Source organism: Chanodichthys erythropterus, chromosome 24 (genome assembly GCF_024489055.1).
Source record: "Chanodichthys erythropterus isolate Z2021 chromosome 24, ASM2448905v1, whole genome shotgun sequence".
NCBI classification, from domain to species: Eukaryota; Metazoa; Chordata; class Actinopteri; order Cypriniformes; family Xenocyprididae; genus Chanodichthys; species Chanodichthys erythropterus.
In genome coordinates this window covers 10954561-10977014 of record NC_090244.1, presented here as the reverse complement: position 1 = coordinate 10977014, position 22454 = coordinate 10954561, and the positions used below count along the sequence as shown (strand labels likewise).

At 37.7% G+C, this 22454-nt stretch overlaps 1 protein-coding gene across 1 annotated transcript; it reads left to right on the top strand.

Moving 5' to 3' along the window:
- Positions 1–6285: 6285 nt before the first annotated feature.
- Positions 6286–22390, top strand: ldhd (lactate dehydrogenase D). Its single transcript, XM_067380028.1, has 11 exons — positions 6286–6493; positions 6765–6877; positions 9240–9381; positions 9529–9670; positions 12947–13106; positions 13188–13387; positions 13894–14022; positions 15174–15301; positions 16620–16710; positions 16791–16902; positions 21827–22390. Exons 1-11 carry the CDS (start codon positions 6410–6412, stop codon positions 21990–21992), a joined length of 1467 nt encoding a protein of 488 aa, XP_067236129.1. The 5' UTR covers positions 6286–6409; the 3' UTR covers positions 21993–22390.
- Positions 22391–22454: the final 64 nt, after the last annotated feature.

Genomic DNA, 22454 nt, shown 5'->3' with positions numbered 1-22454 from the left:
AGGCAGGGCCACATTAAATGTTTCTTAAGTCTCTCAAGAACACTATTATGCAACTGGCTATAATTAGGTGAAGGGACTGAATGGAACAACATCACTCAGAATGACATTCCGCATATTTAATGCCACAGTGTATATGTAAATAAGTTGACTCACGTGTGAAATCGGAACATTCTTGAGCATTTAGGATGCAGTTTAAGAATGAAAATAGTTTGTTAAACTTACAGTAAAAAAAAACATGCTGCTGCAAGTTTGTCATTAAAATGTTCCTGTATGAGCTATTCAAATCTGTTTGCTGTAACAAAAATATGCTGATGGCAACACATGCTACAATGGAAGGCTGCACAATGACTCACCGAGTCAAAACAATCCACAACTGGAGTTAATAATAACATAGACAGTGTGCACAATGTGATGCACGCACATATTTTTATATTAATTAAACAACATAAATGCGACATAAACATGTCAAGATACACAGCTGATAATAAAATTAAGAAGAAATTTTAACTACACTACCATTCAATAGTTTTGGGATCAGTAAAATCTCAGTATTATTATTATTATTATTAATAAGAAATTAATAGTTTTACAGCCAAGGGTGCATTACATTGATTAAAAGACATTTATAATGTTACAACAATAGACAGATAAATGCTGTTCTTTTGAACTTGTATTCATTAATGAATTATGGAAAAAGTTGCATCACTGTTTTCACAAAAATATTAAGCAGCACAACTGTTTTCAACATTGGAAATAATCAGAAATGTTTCTTGAGCAGCATATCTGCATATCAGAATGATTTCTGAAGGATCATGTGACACTGAAGACTGGAGTAATGATGCTGAAAATTCAGCTTTGCGTCACAGGAATAAATTACTTTTTAAAATATATTAAAACAGCAAACAGTTATTTCAAATAGTAATAATATTTCATAATATTAAACAAGCTTTACTGTATTTTTTTATCAAATAAATGCAGCCTTGGTTAGCATAACTCTCTTCAAAAAGATTTTAAAAATCTTTTCAATGGTAGTGTGTTTAAACAAAATCTAAACCCATGTAATATACATACATTTCTCTTCATACTTTTTACTTAAAAAGAACAAAATAAAAAATAATAATTATAAAATGTATTATTACAATAATAAATATTTGATTATGTATATTATAATAAAAAAGTGATTAAAAATGATAAACACTTTTTGCTTACATTTACTTACTCAACTTTTTTCTTTTATTTGCTCACTGTAAAAAATGATCAGGATTTTAACAGTAAAAGTGTCATGAATACGGCTCCCGCGGCTCTTCATCCCGGCCGCCGGAGGGAGCCGTCACCGGAATATTGACTTGCTCTTATCTGGACTATATTACCCATGGGCCCTCATTCCTGGGACTGATTGCGCACACACCTGCACCACATCACACTCGCTCCATAAAACACTAACATACGCATCCATGCACCGCGAAGTCTTAATTTGCCTTGGTGATCATTTCTAAGCGTTTTCTTGTGGACTGTTACCCTGTTATCGATTGGACTGCCTTACCTCTGTGAATCTTTGCTGCCGACCCTGATCTCTGCCTGTTTCCCGGACTCTGTTTGCTTGCCGCCTGCCACGATCCCATGCCTGTTGTAAGACCTTGTTTCATTGCCGCCTGTCTCGACCCAAGCCTGTCCCTGATTACTGTCTTGTCCCTGTTTGCATTGTGTTATCTTGTCTTAATAAAGACTCTGCAAATGGATCCTCATGTTGTTGACCCATCATTACAAAAAGACTGTAAAAATGCTTCAGTGAAAATCAGTTTCCTTATATATGGTGAATAACTGTAATAAATCTAAATCGTATACACTTAATGTAATTTTACAGTACAATACCAAAATGAAAAATGAAAAATAACAAGTCATTCAGTTTTGAACTGTAAAATAGACAGTAAACTAAGTGCTGTCCCGTAAAACCTGAAAGGTTGCTACCGCATTTTTTACGGTACATTTCTGGCAACCACAGCTGCCGGGTTTTTTACTGTAAATTTAACTGAATTTTGTTTACAGTGTGTAAAATAAGCAGTTATGAACTGTAATTATTACAGTATAAACCTTTATAATACAGTTTTGAACTGTAAAATAGACAGTAAACTAAGTGCTGTCCCGTAAAACCTGAAATGTTGCTACCGCATTTTTTACGGTAAATTTCTGGCAACCACAGCTGCTGGGTATTTTACTGTAAATTTAACAGATTTTTTTTTTTTACAGTGTGTAAAATAAACAGTTATGAACCGTAATTATTACAATATAAACCTTTATATTATACAGTTTTGAACTGTAAAATAGACAGTAAATTAAGTGCTGTCCCGTAAAACCTGAAATATTGCTGCCGCATTTTTTAATGTAAATTTCTGGCAACCACAGCTGCTGGGTATTTTACTGTAAATTTAACTGAATTTTGTTTACAGTGTGTAAAATAAACAGTTATGAACTGTAATTATTACAATATAAACCTTTATATTATACAGTTTTGAACTGTAAAATAGACAGTGCTGTCCCATAAAACCTGAAATGTTGCTACCGCATTTTTTATGGTAAATTTCTGGCAACCACAGTTGCCGGGTATTTTACTGTAAATTTAATAGATTTTTTTTTTTTTTTTTTTTTACAGTGTGTAAAATAAACAGTTATGAACCGTAATTATTACAATATAAATCTTTAAATTATACTGCTTTGAACTGTAAAATAGACAGTAAACTAAGTGCTGTCCCGTAAAACCTAAAATGTTGCTACCGCATTTTTTACAGTAAATTTCTGGCAACCACAGATGCGGGTTTTTTACGGTAAATTTAATGGAATTTTGTTTACAGTGTGTAAAATAAACAGTTATGAACTGTAATTATTACAATATAAATCTTTAAATAATACAGATTTTAACTGTAAAATAGACAGTAAACAAAGTGCTGTCCTGTAAAACCTAAAATGTTGCTACCGCAATTTTTATGGTAAATTTCTGGCAACCACAGCTGCTGTTTTTTTACCATAAATTTTACAGGGATTTTTTTTTTTTTACAGTGAGAAGGTAACTTACAATTAACCAAGTAACAGGTTTATAGCAGTTTTATGTCTTATACAATACAAGTAGTAACATTTTTACAGTGTACATTTACGGAGCTTTACGGAAAACTTCACTATGTACTTATGTTTGCCTTGTGCACCTCCCAGAAGTACATACTGTGAAACAACAGAAGCGTAAAACTTCAGTAGCAGCTGTTGAATGGATTTTATGAGGTCAGAGGAGCATATTAAGGGATTCTGAAGGGGAAATAAAAGGATAATTTGGAATTTACTACTATTATTTTTACATCATTGGGGTGTCTGGGATGCCAGACGTCTCAACAGGGTTCATAGTGGTGAATGTACAAGTCGGAACAGAGGACATTCTTAAGATTCCAGAACACTGGAGCAATTGATCAAGATTCCGTGCACTCACTTCCTCTCTAAGCTGGAACTGTGAGGTTGTCTGACTGACATCCTCTAAACACTGGAGTCAAGGTGACTGTGATGTCATCAAAACACCAAATTTGAAATCCCTTTGTCAGAAAAGATTTATTATTTTAAACAATCTGACAGTCACACACTTTTAGCTAGCACAATCACCAACATTAACACCGCTTACCAAAAATACTTGCATTGTGGATGTATTTTTATTTACTACGTCAAGACCAAGCGTTGGTCAGACCACATCCATGGGGTTTTTATTAGAAACAGGTCTGACGATGATCAAGTTTGAAGTTCTTTGTAATGAGTGTACGCTTTCATCTGTGTTAGTCAACACAGGCACAATGTAACTATTAAGAGGAGAGAAAGACAGACTCTCCCCATGGGGAACAAATGACGTTTGTACATGGCGAAGAACACATTGGTTACTATGGGAACCAATGCCGTAACTTGTCAGCTAGATCTACGCAGGTTGCCAAGCCCATCGGATCTTCATCTAGACTTGCATTTGAGTGTGTATTAATATGTAAATTCAAAAGCATGCTGACAAATTAATAAAGGTCAGCTGAACTGATTTAGTTCAACGCACCTCACAGTACCCCAGGGGCATTTCTACATTGAGATATAAGGTTACGACTTGCACATTTTCATCACACGGGTATGATTATGGATTTATATTACCTGTCAAAATGTGGGTTTGAACCATGACAGCATCCCATGGGGCCTATTTTTGTTCATTTTATTGCATAAACGAAGAAGAAAATCTTCACAATTTCAAAATTAAGACTAATTTCAAAAGCTTCCTGAAGTCTTGGGACATGTTTTTAATTTTGATAAACTTACGAAATGGTACATCGGAGTACCTATAGGCTATATTGGAAGACCAAACTGTTTAAGCCATTTTAGAAAAAGTAATATTGTAATATATAATTGTGAGAAATTATTAAGAATTATCTATAATAACTATTCAATTCTTTCACAAGTCATTTTTCAAAGACAGTAGGTCCATGCTGATGTCTAAAACAGAGGACTGTCTATGTGATGTAATAGTGCCACCTTGTGGTTTGTTCTCTAGTAACTATAGGCTAAACTACTTTATCATGCCTGAAAGCATATACTAAAACATCCCTGAGCGAATCTTAATATAATGTGGATTATTAATTACATCAGGCTGCATGGTGTTGCTTACGGTGCGTCATGTCGGAAAGATCCTATTTTGTTGTGGTAATCCTATAGTTGCTTTGGTAATATAACAACTATAGTGGTGGATCCAAAATGGTCAATATTCATGCATTTTATTCATATTTCATGTTAATCATTTATGGCTTATGATTTACTTTTGATTTCATATATTCATGTACCCCTACTCCATATTAATCCTCATCATATTTTCAAGAATTTACTCTTTAATGTACTCCTTTATGGTTATTATTCTTTTATATTTAAGAGTATGTATGCTTATTATATTCAATTGTTCTTCAAGTGTTCCAATGTGACAGGTAATGTCGACACGTTTGTGGTTAGATATTGGACGCCTGCCAAGTACTGCAGACGAGATTATGTTTTCAGAATTACTTGCTCATTTGAACTCAATGTACTTTTGTATCAAAATATGTCCATTTCTATTTCTGCTGACATGTGATAATGTAAGATCTGCAAAATTCCCTTAAGGATGTCAAAACAAATATCTATTTTCATCTATTTTCGACATCTGACCAGTCTAAGACATAATGGATAAATCCATTTGACCTTCTCTTATTAGACCAAAACATAAGTTTGAGTTGGATGCAAGTTTTCCTATGCTTATGGTATAAAATGGACTGAGTCTTTGATAGTTTAGCTTTTTCCTTTGCTTTTCTTCTGCTTCTTCTCTTCTATCTCTCATTTCATGTTGCAAATGTCTTAATTTTGTTCCTTCTTTCTCTATATTCTGATCTTCATCTATTAGATATAATACTCTAGATTTTATTAACTATTAATTACTTAATGAATTTGTTTGTCTCCATAATTTGTAATTAATAAATTTGTTATTCCTTATTCAAATGTAATCTCTGACATAATCATTGTTGGACTGCCTGGATCTCATTTTCTCAAGTTTTTGCATCATAGAACATAAACAAATGACTTTACCCAGTACTGAACTAAGTTTTCTACAGTTTACTGCAGTAAAAACTAAAGTATACTACAGTATTTATTACAGTTTAGTACGCTGTAACATTCATTAATGTTGTAAATACAATACAGTATACTACAATTTACTATAGTATGGTTCAAAAACATTACAGTATTTACTATAAATTACCCTATTATTTTGAGTTGAACGCACATGAACGCCACCACAAAGTCGTAAATACGATTGGGAAACTCTGGATTTTCCGAGTTTACGAGTTGGGGGCGGGTCAGTGAGAAACAGTGAGGCTTTTTATTTACAAAGAAATAAGCTAACTGACTGCACAAAATATTATTATAAAGTTATATTACAATGATATATGTAACGAGTGGCTTCATAAATTAATTAAAAGCATAAAAAAGCAAAGCATTCACTGATGCACATTCTTTCTTCTTCATTTTCTAAGAAGTAGAGTTAAAAACCTTGTAGTTATTTTGTTTAGTTAAATAAGAATCTTAGATAGGGTGCCGCCATCTTGACCCGACGTCGTAAACACGAACTTCACCCACACAAACTAGTTAACATTCATACATTTTCGGTATTTCAGCAAATCTGATAAAGCGAAGGTCAAGTTAAACAATAATTAAAAGCCAAAGCATTCGCCTTAGCAGAATTCGTCATCTCTGGGGCGGGGTTTCAGGTTCAAAGGAGGCGTGACGCAGTTACGTTGATCCGGAAGAATATTTACATAAACTCTTAACAACTGAGGTTATGCATAAAAGCTTGGTTAATTCAGCACGCGTTTTGTAAGAAGTGGAAATGATCTTGTTCAGACATGCCCTACGCTTCAGTTCTCCACGGCTGCAGTTGGCTTGCGGGAGGTGCAGGAGATATTCTGCTAAAGTAAGCTCTGGGATCATTCCTGTCCACTGTTACATAATTCTGATAAATTGAATAAAGAAGGGATACAGTGTTTACTTGGATAATAACACACTAAATATATAAAAAAAAAATCTAAATATTTTCCCCACAAGTTATAAATAATCAATTAAATTGAAATAATCAAATAAATTTAAATATTACAATAAATAAATATATATTATCATATTAATTATTAACTTGCCTGTCACCATAGAGTCATGCAGGTAAACATTTCTTGCTTCGTTCATTTTAGACTGGAGCCGTCGAGCGGGTCATCTCGGAGCTTCGTTCAGTTAGCGGGGATGAAGGCGTGTCTGTGGGGTTAGCTGTCAGAGAACAGCACGGCAGGGATGAGTCTGTGCACAGGTAAGATGCCTGTCATACCTGAGTGCCACCTGGCTCTAATGATACAGCATGCAAACAGCGCAGCAGTAAGTTCACCCACAAGTACAAATAAACCAACGGTAGCGTCCGAGTTAATGATTCAAAGTCATTCAAGCAAGATATTATATAAACAATAGCGAGGGTCCGTTCAGAATACACTAGGAACTTTATTTTCACCTTTTCTCTCTTCTTCTGCACTCCAGACACAAATAATCATCCACAGGCATAATAAATCAATCCTCAGACAGTATACAACCAGCCAAAAAAGCAATCAGCCTATTATATATATATATATATATATATATATATATAAAATATCATATATATATATATATATATATATATATATATATATATATATATATATATATATATATATATATATATATATATATATAAAATAAAAGACATTTTCTAAACTGTATACGGCACTTTTCTTTCTTTTGCTTTTTCAAATGGGGTACAAAATAGGTCCTAAAACTCTTATTAATATATTTTAAACAAATTAGAGGGTTAGTTCACCCAAAAATGAAAATAATGTCATTTATTACTCATCCTCATGCTGTTCCACACCCGTAAGCCCTTGTTCATCTTCAGAACACAAATTAAGATATTTTAGTTGAAATCCGATGGCTCCGTGAGGCCTCCATAGGGAGCAATGACATTTCCTCTCTCAAGATCCATTAAGGTACAAAAAGCATATTTAAATCGGTTCATGTGAGTACAGTGGTTCAATATTAATATTATAAAGCGACGAGAATATTTTTGGAGCGCCAAAAAACAAAACAAAATAACGACTTATATAATGATGGCCGATTTCAAAACAATGCTTCAGGAAGCTTCGGAGCACAAATGAATCAGTGTATTGAATCTGCTGTTCGGAGCACCAAAGTCGCGTGATTTCAGCCGTTGGCAGTTTGACACGCGATCTGAATCATGAATCGATACACTGATTCATTTGTGCTCCGATGCTTCCTGAAGCAGTGTTTTGAAATCAGCCATCACTAAATAAGTCGTTATTTTGTTTTTTTGGCGCTCCAAAAATATTCTCGTCACTTTATAATATTAATATTGAACCACTGTACTCACATGAACTGATTTAAATATGTTTTTTAGTACTTTATGGATCTTGAGAGAGGAAATGTCATTGCTCCCTATGGAGGCCTCACGGAGCCATCAGATTTCAACTAAAATATCTTAATTTGTGTTCCGAAGATTAACGAAGGTCTTACGGGTGTGGAATCCGATGACTCAGTAGTCAGCAATGACATTTCCTCTCTCAAGATCCATAAAGGTACTAAAAACATATTTAAATCAGTTCATGTGAGTACAGTGGTTCAATATTAATATATTAATATTATAAAGCGACGAGAATATTTTTGGTGCACCAAAAAAAAACAAACAAAAAAACTTATATAGCTAGTGATGGCCGATTTCAAAACACTGCTTCAGGAAGATTCAGAGCGTTATGAATCTTTTGTGTTGAATCATGATTCAGATTGCGTGTCAAACCGCCAAACTACTGAAATCACGTGACTTTGGCGCTCCGAACCGCTGATTCGATACGCTGATTCATTTGTGCTCCGAATCTTCCTGAAGCAGTGTTTTAAAATCGGCCATCACTAAATCACGTTATTTTGTTTTTTTGCCGCACCAAAAATATTCTCGTCACTTTATAGCCTAATATTAATATTGAACTAATATTAATATTAATATTAATAATTTCACTGTACTCACATGAACTGATTTAAATATGTTTTTAGTACATTAATGGATCTTGAGAGAGGAAATGTCATTGCTGGCTTTAGAGGCCTCACTGAGCCATCGGATTTCATCGACATATCTTAATTTCTGTTCAAAAGGTCTTACGGGTGTGGAACGACATGAGGGTGAGTAATAAATGACATTATTTTCATTTTTGGGAGAACTATCCCTTTAAGTGTTGTAACCTCATTTTTTTTATGAGGTTTGCAAGCTTTTTGTCTAAAAAATAATTTAAATAAACATTACAAAAGAAACATCAAAGTCGAAATGAAACCCTATCTATTTTCTGAATGCATGCATGTTATATATCCTATTGTGAACAATTTGTCTGTTTAATTTTTTAAAATGTTTTTGACCTTACCAAATTTTATAACTCGATTTATGTTGAAAACGACAGACTTCTGGTGATATATGCAGGACTTCTCCAGTCATTAGTCTGCTTAAACCCCGCCCCTGCAAGCTCACATTCATCTCCCTCCATTTTTAAGTGCAACGCCTACAATAATTATATAAGATTTAAATTTGATTTGCATATTATTTAGCATTCACATATTCATGATATTTTCTCTTGCTATGTCAGATGTCAACCACCAGATGTGGTGGTGTTTCCTCGGTCTGTAGATGAGGTCAGTGCTCTTGCCAAAATTTGTCACCACCATCAACTACCCATCATCCCATTTGGCACAGGGACAGGCCTGGAGGGAGGTGTTGGTGCTCTGCAGGTTGGTCCAGTAGAGGAGAAGAGAGAATATGACTGTGACAGGGAGTTCAAACCTAACCTCCAAAAGAGGAAAGGGATTTAATTTCGAGCTTATTTTTAGCTGTTTTGATCCATTTTCTTCAGTAAACATCCATTAATGTTTTGTTAGGGTGGAGTGTGTTTCAGTCTGAGAAAGATGGACCAGGTCCTTGATCTTCACCAAGAGGATTTTGATGTGACGGTGGAGCCAGGTGTGACGCGCAAAGGCCTGAACTCATACCTGCGTGACACTGGCCTCTGGTTTCCTGTTGGTCAGTCAAATTCTTGTGTATTATGGGTACAAAGTAGATCACATAAATCAAATCAGTTGTATGTTTGAATACACACTAATGCATAATACCAAAGTCCCTTTAAGACAAGTCATTTCACTCGGCGACCATCTTTGAAACGCCTCTCGGGCATCCTGGGCATCATGTTCGCCAACCTTACGATTACATTTCATATTTGAAATCACCAATGAAATCTGACAACAGCTGTCTTATAAATGTTTTATCCAAACGCTCGAATCATGACAAAAACTGTGTTTTTCAAGCTGGATCAAGCTAATGCGCAGACCTAAATGCGCGTCTCTTCGGAGGCGCGCGTCTGACTGTTTCTATAGAAACCAGAGCTTCTTACGGCTGCTGAAGTGACGCGATGACTTTACCAGTCGGCGATTGGCTCTTATTTAGAAGGCGGGACTTATTCCGCCATATTGTGCGTTACACTTTCTCCCATTCAAAACAATACGAGTGACACGTCTTGTGTTATTCTATAGTCTTTGATAATACGTACTGGGAACGTTACTAGACCAGACACCAGTGGACTGGGGTTGGGGGACGTTATTTGGTGGACCTTCAGAAAACATTCAGGACTGGTAATGTTTAGGGGACTATTACTATAGGATGTTCTGTTAACTTCCCAAATGTCCTCTTTGTAACGTTCTCACGTGACCATAAAATAACCAAAATATAACGTGCCCCTAAACTCATATCGGGAACGTTATTAAATGACCAACAGAGGACCATGTGGGAACGTTCAGTTAATGTCCCAAATATCCTCTTTGTAATGTTCTTTTCTGACCATAACCAAAACAGAACGTCCCCCTAAAGTCATGTAAGGAACCTTAAACTGCAGCACTTTCATGACCAAAAGAGGGCGTTTTAGGAACGTCCCGAATGTTCTGTAAAGGTTCGGAATTTTCGTCACCTTTAGAGAACTTTTAGGGAATGTTGTGCAAGGTGACGAGAACGTTGCCTTCTACGTGGATGGATTCTGATTTTTTTTTTTTTTTTCTGACTTTTTTTTTTTCGTTCATCAGCTGGAAAAAAATATGTTCTGAATATCGTTTCTTTGTCATTATTGTTATAGTTCTGTTGAGGACTTTCTTATTCTCATAGAATTGGGACGATTAGCCTATTAAAACTTTAGAGTTATTAAGCCAACATACTGATATACCGTTTAAGCTTATTGTTCTTCTTCTGAGACAAAATTTTAAACAGTATCTCCTCCTAGCTTTCAAACTAGAACCACCAAACTTGGCTCAGACCTTAAGATTGCTCTGACTCGGTGTGCTATATATTTTCTAGATTTCCCATAGACTTTCAGTGAACTTTTGTACAATAAGATTTAGAGAATATTTGAGTATTTGTTAGCTGTCTCTCACTAACAAAGCTTAACGAGGAGAACATGCTAACAAAGACTATAGAATAACACAAGACGTGTCACTCGTATTGTTTTGAATGGGAGAAAGTGTAACGCGCAATATGGTGGAATAAGTCCCGCCTTTTAAATAAGAGCCAATCGCCGATTGGTAAAGTCATCACGTCACTGCAGCTGCCGTTAGAAGCACGGGTTAGACTCACGCCTCCGAAATGAGGCAAAAGAGACGCGCATTTAGGTTTGCGCATGCACAGTAGCTTGATCCAGCCTGAATAATACCGTTTTTGTCATGATTCGAGCGTTTAGAAACAAAATTTATGAGACGGTTGTTGTAAGATTTCAAATATGAAATTTAATCAAAAGCTTGGCAAACAGCTTTGGAGAATTTGATGTTTCCCCATTCAAAGAGATAGGCCGCAGATGTGAAATGACTTGTCTTAAAGGGACTTTGATGCTAATCCATGTGCTAAAACATGCTAGCAACATGCAAATTCATGTTAGCAGCATGCTAAAACATGCTAGCAACATGCAAATTCCTGTTAATTCATGCTAGTAACCTGTTAAAACATGCTAGATAACATTCCAATTCAGGCTAGCAATGTGTTAAAACATGTTAATTCATGCTAGCAATTAGCCTGGGGGCCAGCCAAACTTAGCTCCACCCACAACATTTTGAGGTCGGGGAGTTCGGTCTGGGCTCGATCCGTAGAGGAGTAATTATGCCCGAACAGAAACTGTTCGGACCAATCACATTGTCAGGGCGATGATTGACAGATTATCACCAGAAACGTAATCAGTCATGTCACCAAAGAGCGCTTGGGGAGTTTGATTGACAAGCGATCTAACCAATCAGAACGCTGCATCCGTTATTTTGTCCGACAAAGCAGTCAGGAGTTAGAAGATTAACATCGGTGGAGTTAAACTTGAAAAATTGTGCATATTGACGTCTTTCCGTGTTTGAAACAACATTCATTCTCATGTTCATTCATGTTTATTTGATGCTATAAATGGACTAGTAGGAAGAGATGATTGGTTCACGAGCCTCTTGAGCTGAGGCGCTACAGCAATCTGTCACGAATCATTAAAGAGCCACAAAACGGTTTTTATTGTTTGAATTTTTTTAATAACTACACAGTTTGAAAGCTGGGACTTTGTTTAATATCATAAGTAACCTGCTCTGTCTTGTCTGTCGACGTGTTGTCAGTTTCCGCTTTGCTCCGCGATGTATTTTCCACTGTGTGTGGCGTGACGGCGCCACGGCTTGTCGGACAAAACAACAGTAACTAAGGGGGGGCGAGTCTTTGCGAAAGGTCAATTAGTTTACAACAATGATGGCTGTTGTTGAAGAACTGAGATGTGTAGATTCCGCCATCACGTCCGTTATAGAAGATATCGACAGCACATTAATTTTAAAAGAGGAACAGAGGACCGCGATCAAGGCATTTGTCGATGGGAATTGTGTCTTTGCTGTCCTTCCAACGGGATTCGGCAAAAGTTTGATTTATCAGCTGGCCCCATCTGGCCCCGATGGTCGCTAAGAAGAGTTCTGTTGACAACTATGCGTCGCTCAACATACATCACTTACTCTGTAGCTCTGATTGGTTGTAGGTCTATCCAATTGAGGTCTTTCCTGGATCGGTTGAAATACGCCCCCATAATCAAAGCCCAATGGAGCAGTATCAGACTCATATTCGAACTATAATTGAGTATGACCACGTCAGGCTAGCTAGCAATGTCTTTCCACATCACTAAATGTAAAGCTTATAAAACGTTCATACGGCTTTGTCAAGCCAACATCAAAGTTTGTCCCAACAAACGTTATTGTTATCATCCTTGGTGTGAAAGGGCCTTAATTAAAACTTTAACTTAGGACTATATTTCCACAGATCCAGGTGCTGACGCATCTCTCTGCGGCATGGCTGCAACTAGCGCGTCAGGCACCAATGCAGTCCGTTATGGCACAATGCGCGAGAACGTCCTGAACCTGGAGGTTGTTTTAGCGGATGGAACAGTCCTCCACACAGCAGGCAGGGGGCGTCGTCCAAGGTATGACTGCAAACTCACAATTAAAGCATCTTGAACTAAACCTATTGTTTTCTAGACTTGATACACTTAATGCCCTTTCAGAAAGACATCTGCCGGTTACAACCTGACAAACCTATTTGTGGGTTCAGAGGGAACATTGGGTATCATTACCAAAACCACACTTCGATTGTATGGTATTCCTGAAAGTATGGTGTCAGCTGTCTGCTCCTTTCCATCCGTCCAATCAGCGGTGGACAGCACCGTTCAGATCCTGCAAGCTGGAGTACCCATTGCCCGCATAGGTGGGTGAAGGTTGAAGCACATGGTCACAATGTGCTTAGTGTGCTGTCCTCATTGGCATTAACATAACAAAAGAACAGTTGGTCTCTGGTGTTGTGAACTTGTAAAATCACAGACTGTGGCACTCGAAACTACATGCATACCTAACTGTGTGATTTAGTCCAGAACTCTATTCATTTCATTCTAATCTATTCAATAAAGGCTTTTGCAATAACATAAACATTAATTCAAAAGGAAACACCATCCTTATACATAGTCAACACCGAGCGCAGTCAAGGGTTTAATGAATTGCTTGGTTCTCAGAACCACGACATGTTTCTTCTTTTGCAGTCCACGCAGGGAAAATATTCCACCAGTAGCTCCATCCAATTTATGAGTAATCAGGCATGACCGGTCTGTTAGATTTTTAAATCGAGGCTGCAGTGAGGCATACATTTTTTTTTAACCCTGGACTTTCTACCCACAAAGGCCTCACACAACTTAATTGGTCTTGATGTTTCATTTGCAGAGTTCTTGGACGATGTGATGATAAACGCCTGCAATCGCTTCAACAACCTGTCCTATGCCGTAACGCCCACTCTCTTCCTGGAGTTCCACGGGAGCTCCAGAAGCATGGAGGAGCAAGTGTCCATCACAGGTATATGTAGATAAAACAAACTATTTTGTACAAAAAATATATTTTACAAAAGCAAAACAATGCCATTTAGAGGGCTTTTGTCTGCATTAGGTAGTGAACTCTGGAGATAGTATAGTAGGTAGTGATGGTAGCGTATTGCTTCCAAATATGCCTACTTCCATACTATAAAACAGGCGAATAACCGTATGTGAGTTGAGTAGTACCAAAGACTATAGAATAACAAGACGTGTCACTCGTATTGTTTTGAATGGGAGAAAGTGTAACGCGCAATATGGCAGAATAAGTCCCGCCTTCTAAATAAGAGCCAATCGCCGACTGGTAAAGTCATCGCGTCACTTCAGCGGTCGTTAGAATCACCGGTTTCTATAGAAACAATCAGACGCGCGCCTCCGAAGAGACGCGCATTTAGGTCTGCGCATGGGCATTAGCTTGATCCAGCCTGAAAAATACAGTTTTTTTGTCATGATTCGAGCGTTTATAAACTAAATTTATGAGCCGGTTGTTGTTAGATTTCATTGGTGATTTCAAATATGAAAAATTTAATCATAAGGTTGGCGAACAGTTTTGGAGAATTTGATGTTTCCCCATTCAAACAGATTGCATGATGCCCGGGATGCCCGAGAGGTGTTTCAAAGATGGCCGCCGAGTGAAATGACTTGTCTTAAAGGGACTTTGGTAGTACATCTGAATTCATAGTATTCTTAAAACAGTATGCGAAAAGTACCTGGATGACCTACTACTTCCGACGAGACTCTGAAGTGTGCATTCGATGGACACTTTACTATCCCATGAGGCCACGGGAAAGCATTTGTGAATGAATTGTGAATGAACTGGTGCCATAGGTCATGGCGGATGAAGTATTCATGCTATAGAAAATACTTTTTAACGGTCACAAAGTAAGTTTTAAAATGAATGGAGTATGAATGGAGAATGCGATTTCGACATACTACTCAGTTCACATGACTTACTACTTCTGGTAAGATTCTGAAGTGTGCATCCAATGGACACGGGAGAGGAGTTGCGAATGGCAGTGAAGCAATGCAACTGACACTGTAGGTGTTGAATGTTATACGTTTTTAATGCTATATAACCAGATAATATATATGTGAAAGAATGTGTCATCTGGAAAGCATTATGTTCTGTGTGTTTAGAGGAGATCACGCGTGATAACGGAGGCTCAGACTTTGCCTGGGCGGAAGATGAGGAAAGCCGCGGCCGTCTGTGGAAAGCCCGTCATGATGCATGGTACGCTGCCCTGGCCCTGAGGCCTGGATGTAAGGTGGGAACATTTACTACATGACTTTATTCTGACTCAGACAAGTATAACTTAGAGTACACACTTAAAGGACTAGTTCACTTTCAAATGAAAATTCAACACAAATTTGAACACAATCAGAGTTATATTAATAAATATCCTGACGCAACTGAGCTTTATAATAGCAGTGAGCGATACTAATGAGTATGATTTGAAGAAAGTGCCTCCATCCACATCCATCCATCATAAAAAAAGATGTAATATAAGTCTAAGGTGTCCCCTGAATGTGTCTGTGATGTTTCAGCTCAAAACACCCCATAGATATTTTTTAATTCATTTTTTTAACTGCCTATTTTGGGGCATAATTAGAAATGAGCCGATTCAGGGTGTGTGGCCCTTTAATTCTTGTGCTCCATGCCCCAAGAGCTCGCGCTTGCCTTAAACAACATAAAAAAAGTTCACACAGCTAATATAACCCTCAAAATGGATCTTTACAAAGCGTTCGTCATGCAGCATGTCTAATTGCGTAAGTACAGTGTTTATTTTGATGTTTACATTGATTCTGAATGAATTTGAGGCTGTGCTCCGTGGCTAATAGCTAATGCTACACTGTTGGAAAGATTTATATAGAATGAAGTTGTGTTTATGCATTATTCAGACTGCAAGTGTTTAAAAATGAAAATAGCGACGGCTCTTACTCAGGGAAAAATTACTTACGGAACGAACGCGGCACCAGTTCTGTTTTTTCCATAAGTAGAATAGGGAAGGAGTAGGACATACAGCGTAAGCTTTTTGAAGAATACGGAAGTGCGGTTTTGGCGGAACCACGTGCAAGACGAGAATTTGTGTTTATAAAGCATATACAGTTGCAATTTTTTTCGAAAATGACAGATCTTTTCGCTAGATAAGACCTTTATTCCTCATCTGGTATCGTTTAAAGCCCTTTGAAGCTGCACTGAAACTGTAATTTCAACCGTCTGAAGGCCATTGAGGTCCACTATAAGGAGAATAATCCATGTTTTCATCAAAAACCTTAATTTCTTTTCAACTGAAGAAAGAAAGACATGAACATCTTGAATGACATGGGGTTGAGTAAATTATCATGAAAATTTCATTAGAAAGTGAACTAATCCTTTAAAAATCATAACTTTCAAACCGGTTTTCCATACATTCTAGCACAGGTCAGCCAAACCCCAAACTTATCAGTTGCTATGCCGGGCTGGTCAGAATGCTCAAGCAATTTTACAATATTTGGGGAAATCAGCCTACAAATGGTTTCTATAAAGTTGGAATAAGAGAAAATATTTTAATACATAATCCAGAATTCATCATTTTGTTGCAGGCATATTCTACAGATGTCTGCGTGCCTATCTCACGACTACCTCAGATTATAGTGGAGACGAAGGAAGATTTAATCAGCAACAATCTTACCGGTAGCTTACCTAGTTTGATTTTCTCATTTAATGTTCAGAACTGTTTTTAACTGCTGATATAATACGGTTATGTTTTCTAGGTCCTATTGCTGGTCATGTAGGTGATGGAAATTTCCATTGTATAATGGTACTGGATCCTAATGACCCAGATGAGGTGGAAAGGGTTCACTCCTTCACTGAGAGACTGGCCAGGTACTTCTATTTAGTTCCTTTCAGTGGCTTTGCTCCTTTACAATGATCTTCTGAGGCGGCCGAGAGGGACTGGCTGCATCTTTTGTGTGTATTGTCAGTTTTGTTTTGCGTAGCAATCAATACCAGGATTATTTCTCAGAATGTCTTCTGCCATTTGGAGAGTGTTTATTGACAATGACAGACTAGAGGTTCTAGTGTCTGGCTTTGAAAACAAGCACAAATAATAAAGGCCTACCTGCCTTCAGTCATTATGGGTAAAGTGCTGTCTCTGTCATGTACAATGGATGAGTGATAGGCACTGACCAGGAGCCAAAGAGAAGACAAACACTGCAATCTCATTTGCTTCAACAAAATCTGGCTGCGCAAGAGTTTGTCCTGATAGGAGCAAATTGAGTTGGACCCTATTTGTGAAAGACAGACATGATGTTACCGTAAAAGCAAAACTATAGCCTTATTACCTGCCAAAGGAGTATTCACACACTGAAAGAGAACTCTGAGAGGAGAAGAAACATTACTTGTGTGGAAACTTGAATTTGAAATGGATTAGAGATCTTTACAACAATCTCGTTACCTGGTAGTGCAGAGGAACTAGACCAATGAATCTGTTAACTTCTCCAATACCTTCAATACTGTAAACTTCAATGACATTCTGCCTCTTAAAAGAAAATTAAATCAATTAAAGACTGGAATACACCAAACAACTTTTAAAATCTGAACAGATCTTAAAACACTAGGCATTACACACTTGCTGACTTTGTAAATAGTTACAGAAAAAACTGGGCATACGCCAAACGACTTTCAAGTCATTTGGAACAAAACAAATTGCGTGCTTAGAAAGGAAACAATATGCGTTTTAAAATCGGCTAAAAAAAAATCAAACATGATTGATTTCCTCTGACTTGATGGAACCCTGTGTTGAAGTGTGAACCCTGACAGCAACATCCGGCCCACATCCGGTCTGTGTATAATCCACATATGGGCAGGATCTGGGCCAGACTACAGGAAGTGCAGAATTATTAGGCAAATGAGTATTTTGACCACATCATCCTCGTTATGCATGTTGTCTTACTCCAAGCTGTATAGGCTGGAAAGCCTACTACCAATTAAGCATATTAGGTGATGTGCATCTCTGTAATGAGAAGGGGTGTGGTCTAATGACATCAACACCCTATATCAGGTGTGCATAATTATTAGGCAACTTCCTTTCCTTTGGCAAAATGGGTCAAAAGAAGGACTTGACAGGCTCAGAAAAGTCAAAAATAGTGAGATATATTGCAGAGGGATGCAGCAGTCTTAAAATAGCCAAGCTTCGGAAGCGTGATCATCGAACAATCAAGCGTTTCATTCAAAATAGTCAACAGGGTCGCAAGAAGCATGTGGAAAAGCCAAGGCGCAAAATAACTGCCCGTGAACTGAGAAAAGTCAAGCGTGCAGCTGCCAAGATGCCACTTGCCACCAGTTTGGCCATATTTCAGAGCTGCAGCATCACTGGAGTGCCCAAAAGCACAAGGTGTGCAATACTCCGAGACATGGCCAAGGTAAGAAAGGCAGAAAGTCGACCACCACTGAACAAGACACACAAGCTGAAACGTCAAGACTGGGCCAAGAAATATCTCAAGACTGATTTTTCTAAGGTTTTATGGACTGATGAAATGAGAGTGAGTCTTGATGGGCCAGATGGATGGGCCCGTGGCTGGATTAGTAAAGGGCAGAGAGCTCCAGTCCGACTCAGACGCCAGCAAGGTGGAGGTGGAGTACTGGTTTGGGCTGGTATCATCAAAGATGAGCTTGTGGGGCCTTTTCGGGTTGAGGATGGAGTCAAGCTCAACTCCCAGTCCTACTGCCAGTTTCTGGAAGACACCTTCTTCAAGCAGTGGTACAGGAAGAAGTCTGCATCCTTCAAGAAAAACATGATTTTCATGCAGGACAATGCTCCATCACACGCGTCCAAGTACTCCACAGCGTGGCTGGCAAGAAAGGGTATAAAAGAAGAAAATCTAATGATATGGCCTCCTTGTTCACCTGATCTGAACCCCATTGAGAACCTGTGGTCCATCATCAAATGTGCGATTTACAAGGAGGGAAAACGGTACACCTCTCTGAACAGTGTCTGGGAGGCTGTGGTTGCTGCTGCCAAAATTTGTTTTTTGTTAAGTTGCCTAATAATTATGCACAGTAACAGTCACCTGCACACACAGATATCCCCCTACAAACTACTTCCAAAAAATATTCAGCTTTGATATTAATGAGTTTTTTGTGTTCATTGAGAACATGGTTGTTGTTCAATAATAAAATTAATCCTCAAAAATACAACTTGCCTAATAATTCTACACTCCCTGTATGTTGCTGTCTGGGAAGCTAAAAAAACAGAGATTGTGCCCATTATACACTATTTGTTGGTCAAATCTGTCAACTCCAATTGGCCGACGTTTGCAGACTGGCTCTGACTTTAGGCAACTAGGGCAACTTCCAGACTGCAAATCGGAGGGATATTGTATAGTGTATTCCAGCATTAAGTTAAAGGGTTAGTTCACCCAAAAGTGAAAATTCTGTCATTAATTACTCACCCTCATGTGGTTCCAAGCTGTAAGACCTTCGTTCATCTTTGGAACACAAATTAAGATATTTTTAATGAAATCCGAAAGCTTTCTGACTCCTCCATTTAATTACCACTGTCAAGGTCCAGAAAGGTACATTGTTAAAATAGTCCATGTGACGGCAGTGGTTCAACCTTAATTTTACAAAGCGATAAGAATACTTTTTGTGCGCAAAAACAAAACCAAAATAACTTTATTCAAGAATTTCTTCTCTTCCATGACACATAAAATTAAGGTTGGACCTCTGTAGTCACATGGACTATTTAAGCGATACCTTTAGTATCTTTTTGGACCTTGTCTATATGGAGAAGTCAAATTTCACTTTTGGGTGAACTAACCCTTTAAGCTAAATCAACTGCTTTTGTTACATAATTTTGCTTACCTCACAAAATGATTTAGACTTCTATTCCAGCAAAAAATATGGGTAGTGTGTACAACACAGTGGTGTATCTTGTCATGTCAAACAGTGAGAACAGCCTGCATGAACAAGATGAGTAGGTGTTGGATTTCTGCTGCGCCAGCGAGACCAGTCCACATCATTCAGTTGGAGAATGTGGAGGTGGAAACACCTGGGAATCTAAACTGGACTGGATAGACAGCTCAGGTGCACAGATTGTTCTTCTAGAGGAAACTTTGGTCCTTCAGTGGCCGCGGGCAGCTAAACATGTTCTTCCAGTCTGCCAGCCAGACTGAGGCCTTTTTTGGGGAAAAATCTGGTGATTCCAAGCTGATCAAGACGGCCAGATATGCTTCTGGTTTCACCTTAAAGGTGCCCTAGAACTAATTTTTAAAAGATGTAATATAAGTCTAAGGCGTCCCCTGAATGTGTCTGTGAAGTTTCAGCTTAAAATACCCCATAGATTTTACCCCATAGAACTGCCTATTTTGGGGCATCATTAACTATGCACCGATATATAGGTTGCGGCCCCTTTAATTCTCGTGCTCCCCCTCCCCCGGAGCTCGCGCTTGCCTTGAACAGCATAAACACAGTTTACACAGCTAATATAACCCTCAAAATGGATCTTTACAAGATGTTTGTCATGCATGCTGCTTGCATACATCGGATCATGTTAGTATTTTTTTGGATGTATTACATTTGATTCTGAATTAGTTTGAGGCTATGCTGCGTGGCTAAAGCTAACATTACACACTGTTGGAGAGATTTATAAAGAATGAAGTTGTGTTTGTGAATTATACAGACTGCAAGTGTGTAAAAATGAAAATAGCGACGGCTCTTGTCTCTGTGAATACAGTAATAAACGATGGTAACTTTAACCACATTTAACAGTACATTAGCAACATGCTAATGAAACATTTAGAAAGACAATTCACAAATATCACTAAAAATATCATGATATCATGGATCATGTCAGTTATTATTGCTCCATCTGCCATTTTTCGCTATTCTTGCTTGCTTACTTAGTCTGATGATTCAGCTGTGCACAGATCCAGACGTTAATACTGGCTGCCCTTGTCTAATGCCTTGAACATGGGCTGGCATATGCAAATATTGGGGGAGTACATATTAATGATCCCGACTGTTACGTAACAGTCGGTGTTATGTTGAGATTCGCCTGTTCTTCGGAGGTCTTTTAAACAAATTAGATTTATATAAGAAGGAGGAAACAATGGAGTTTGAGACTCACTGTATGTCATTTCCATGTACTGAACTCTTGTTATTCAACTATGCCAAGATAAATTCAATTTTTAATTCTAGGGCACCTTTAAGGCTACTTGTACATTAATCCAGCTACATTTAAACGTTCTCCATCCACATTAGCATTTCTAGGCGTTTACCAAAAGTTGCTCGTCCACACTGAAACATGCGTAAAACGTAAAATCTCTCTGAGATAATACTGAGAGACCAGACATAATAAAGTTCTCACGCTATTCAACTGGCACAATCATTTTATTAGCAAAATATCCCACTACTTACTGGTGCATCCAGGCTGAACTCAATCGCCATTCCATGTATGGTCTAAAACGCAATTGCCCTCATGTTTTGAAACAGGACGCAAGTTGCAAGTAAAGTCATCTTTGCAGAAATGTAATATGAAGATTGTACATTTCTCTTTAGCAACACTGTGCAAATGAAGAACACATAGTAGGCACATGACTAAACAAGCATTATCGTTTTCAGATAACTCAATTTTCACTACAACGTGAAAACTCTTTTGAAAATATTTTCAAATGTATCCAGTTGGACAGCTCCATTTTCTAATTTTCAAATGTATCTGGATTCATGTAGACATAGCCTAAAATAGTCACATTTTTATTGCCAGTAACAATTAGTGAATGAATTAATTCTCTTGTCTTTGTCAATGCAGGAGGGCACTGGCAATGGACGGAACTTGTACCGGCGAACATGGGATCGGTCTAGGAAAGCGGGCCCTGCTCAGGGAAGAGGTCGGTCCGTTGGCCATAGAGGTAATGAAGGGCCTCAAGGCTACCCTGGATCCCAAAAACCTCATGAATCCTGGAAAGGTGTTGTAATTAACTCAAACCAACACAGAACACTAAAGATGATTCTCTGCACTACACTTTCTGACCACTAGATGTCAGGAGAATGAGTTTTGTTTTAGATTTGAAGAAAGAGAATGATTAAGACTGGAGCTTTTACAAAATCTCTAATCACTCAAGCTCTCTGTATGAATATTCATGAGGTAAATTATTATTTTGAATACACATTATGAATGTACAGGGCTGAATTTTGCAAAAATTATCATTTATTTTGTTTTAATGACAATCTCACTCCATTTTCAAATATGTGAAATCATGGTGCCTTGACAAACTTGTTTAGTCGGGCCATTTTCCCTTCTACATATCTGTGAATATAATTATTTATATGGATATATTTGCTTATGAAAGAAAAAATCTGTGAAGCAGAACTCGAGATCTGATGAGCTAAATGTGATACAGAAATTAAAAACTGCTAACATAAAATGGTTGGGATTG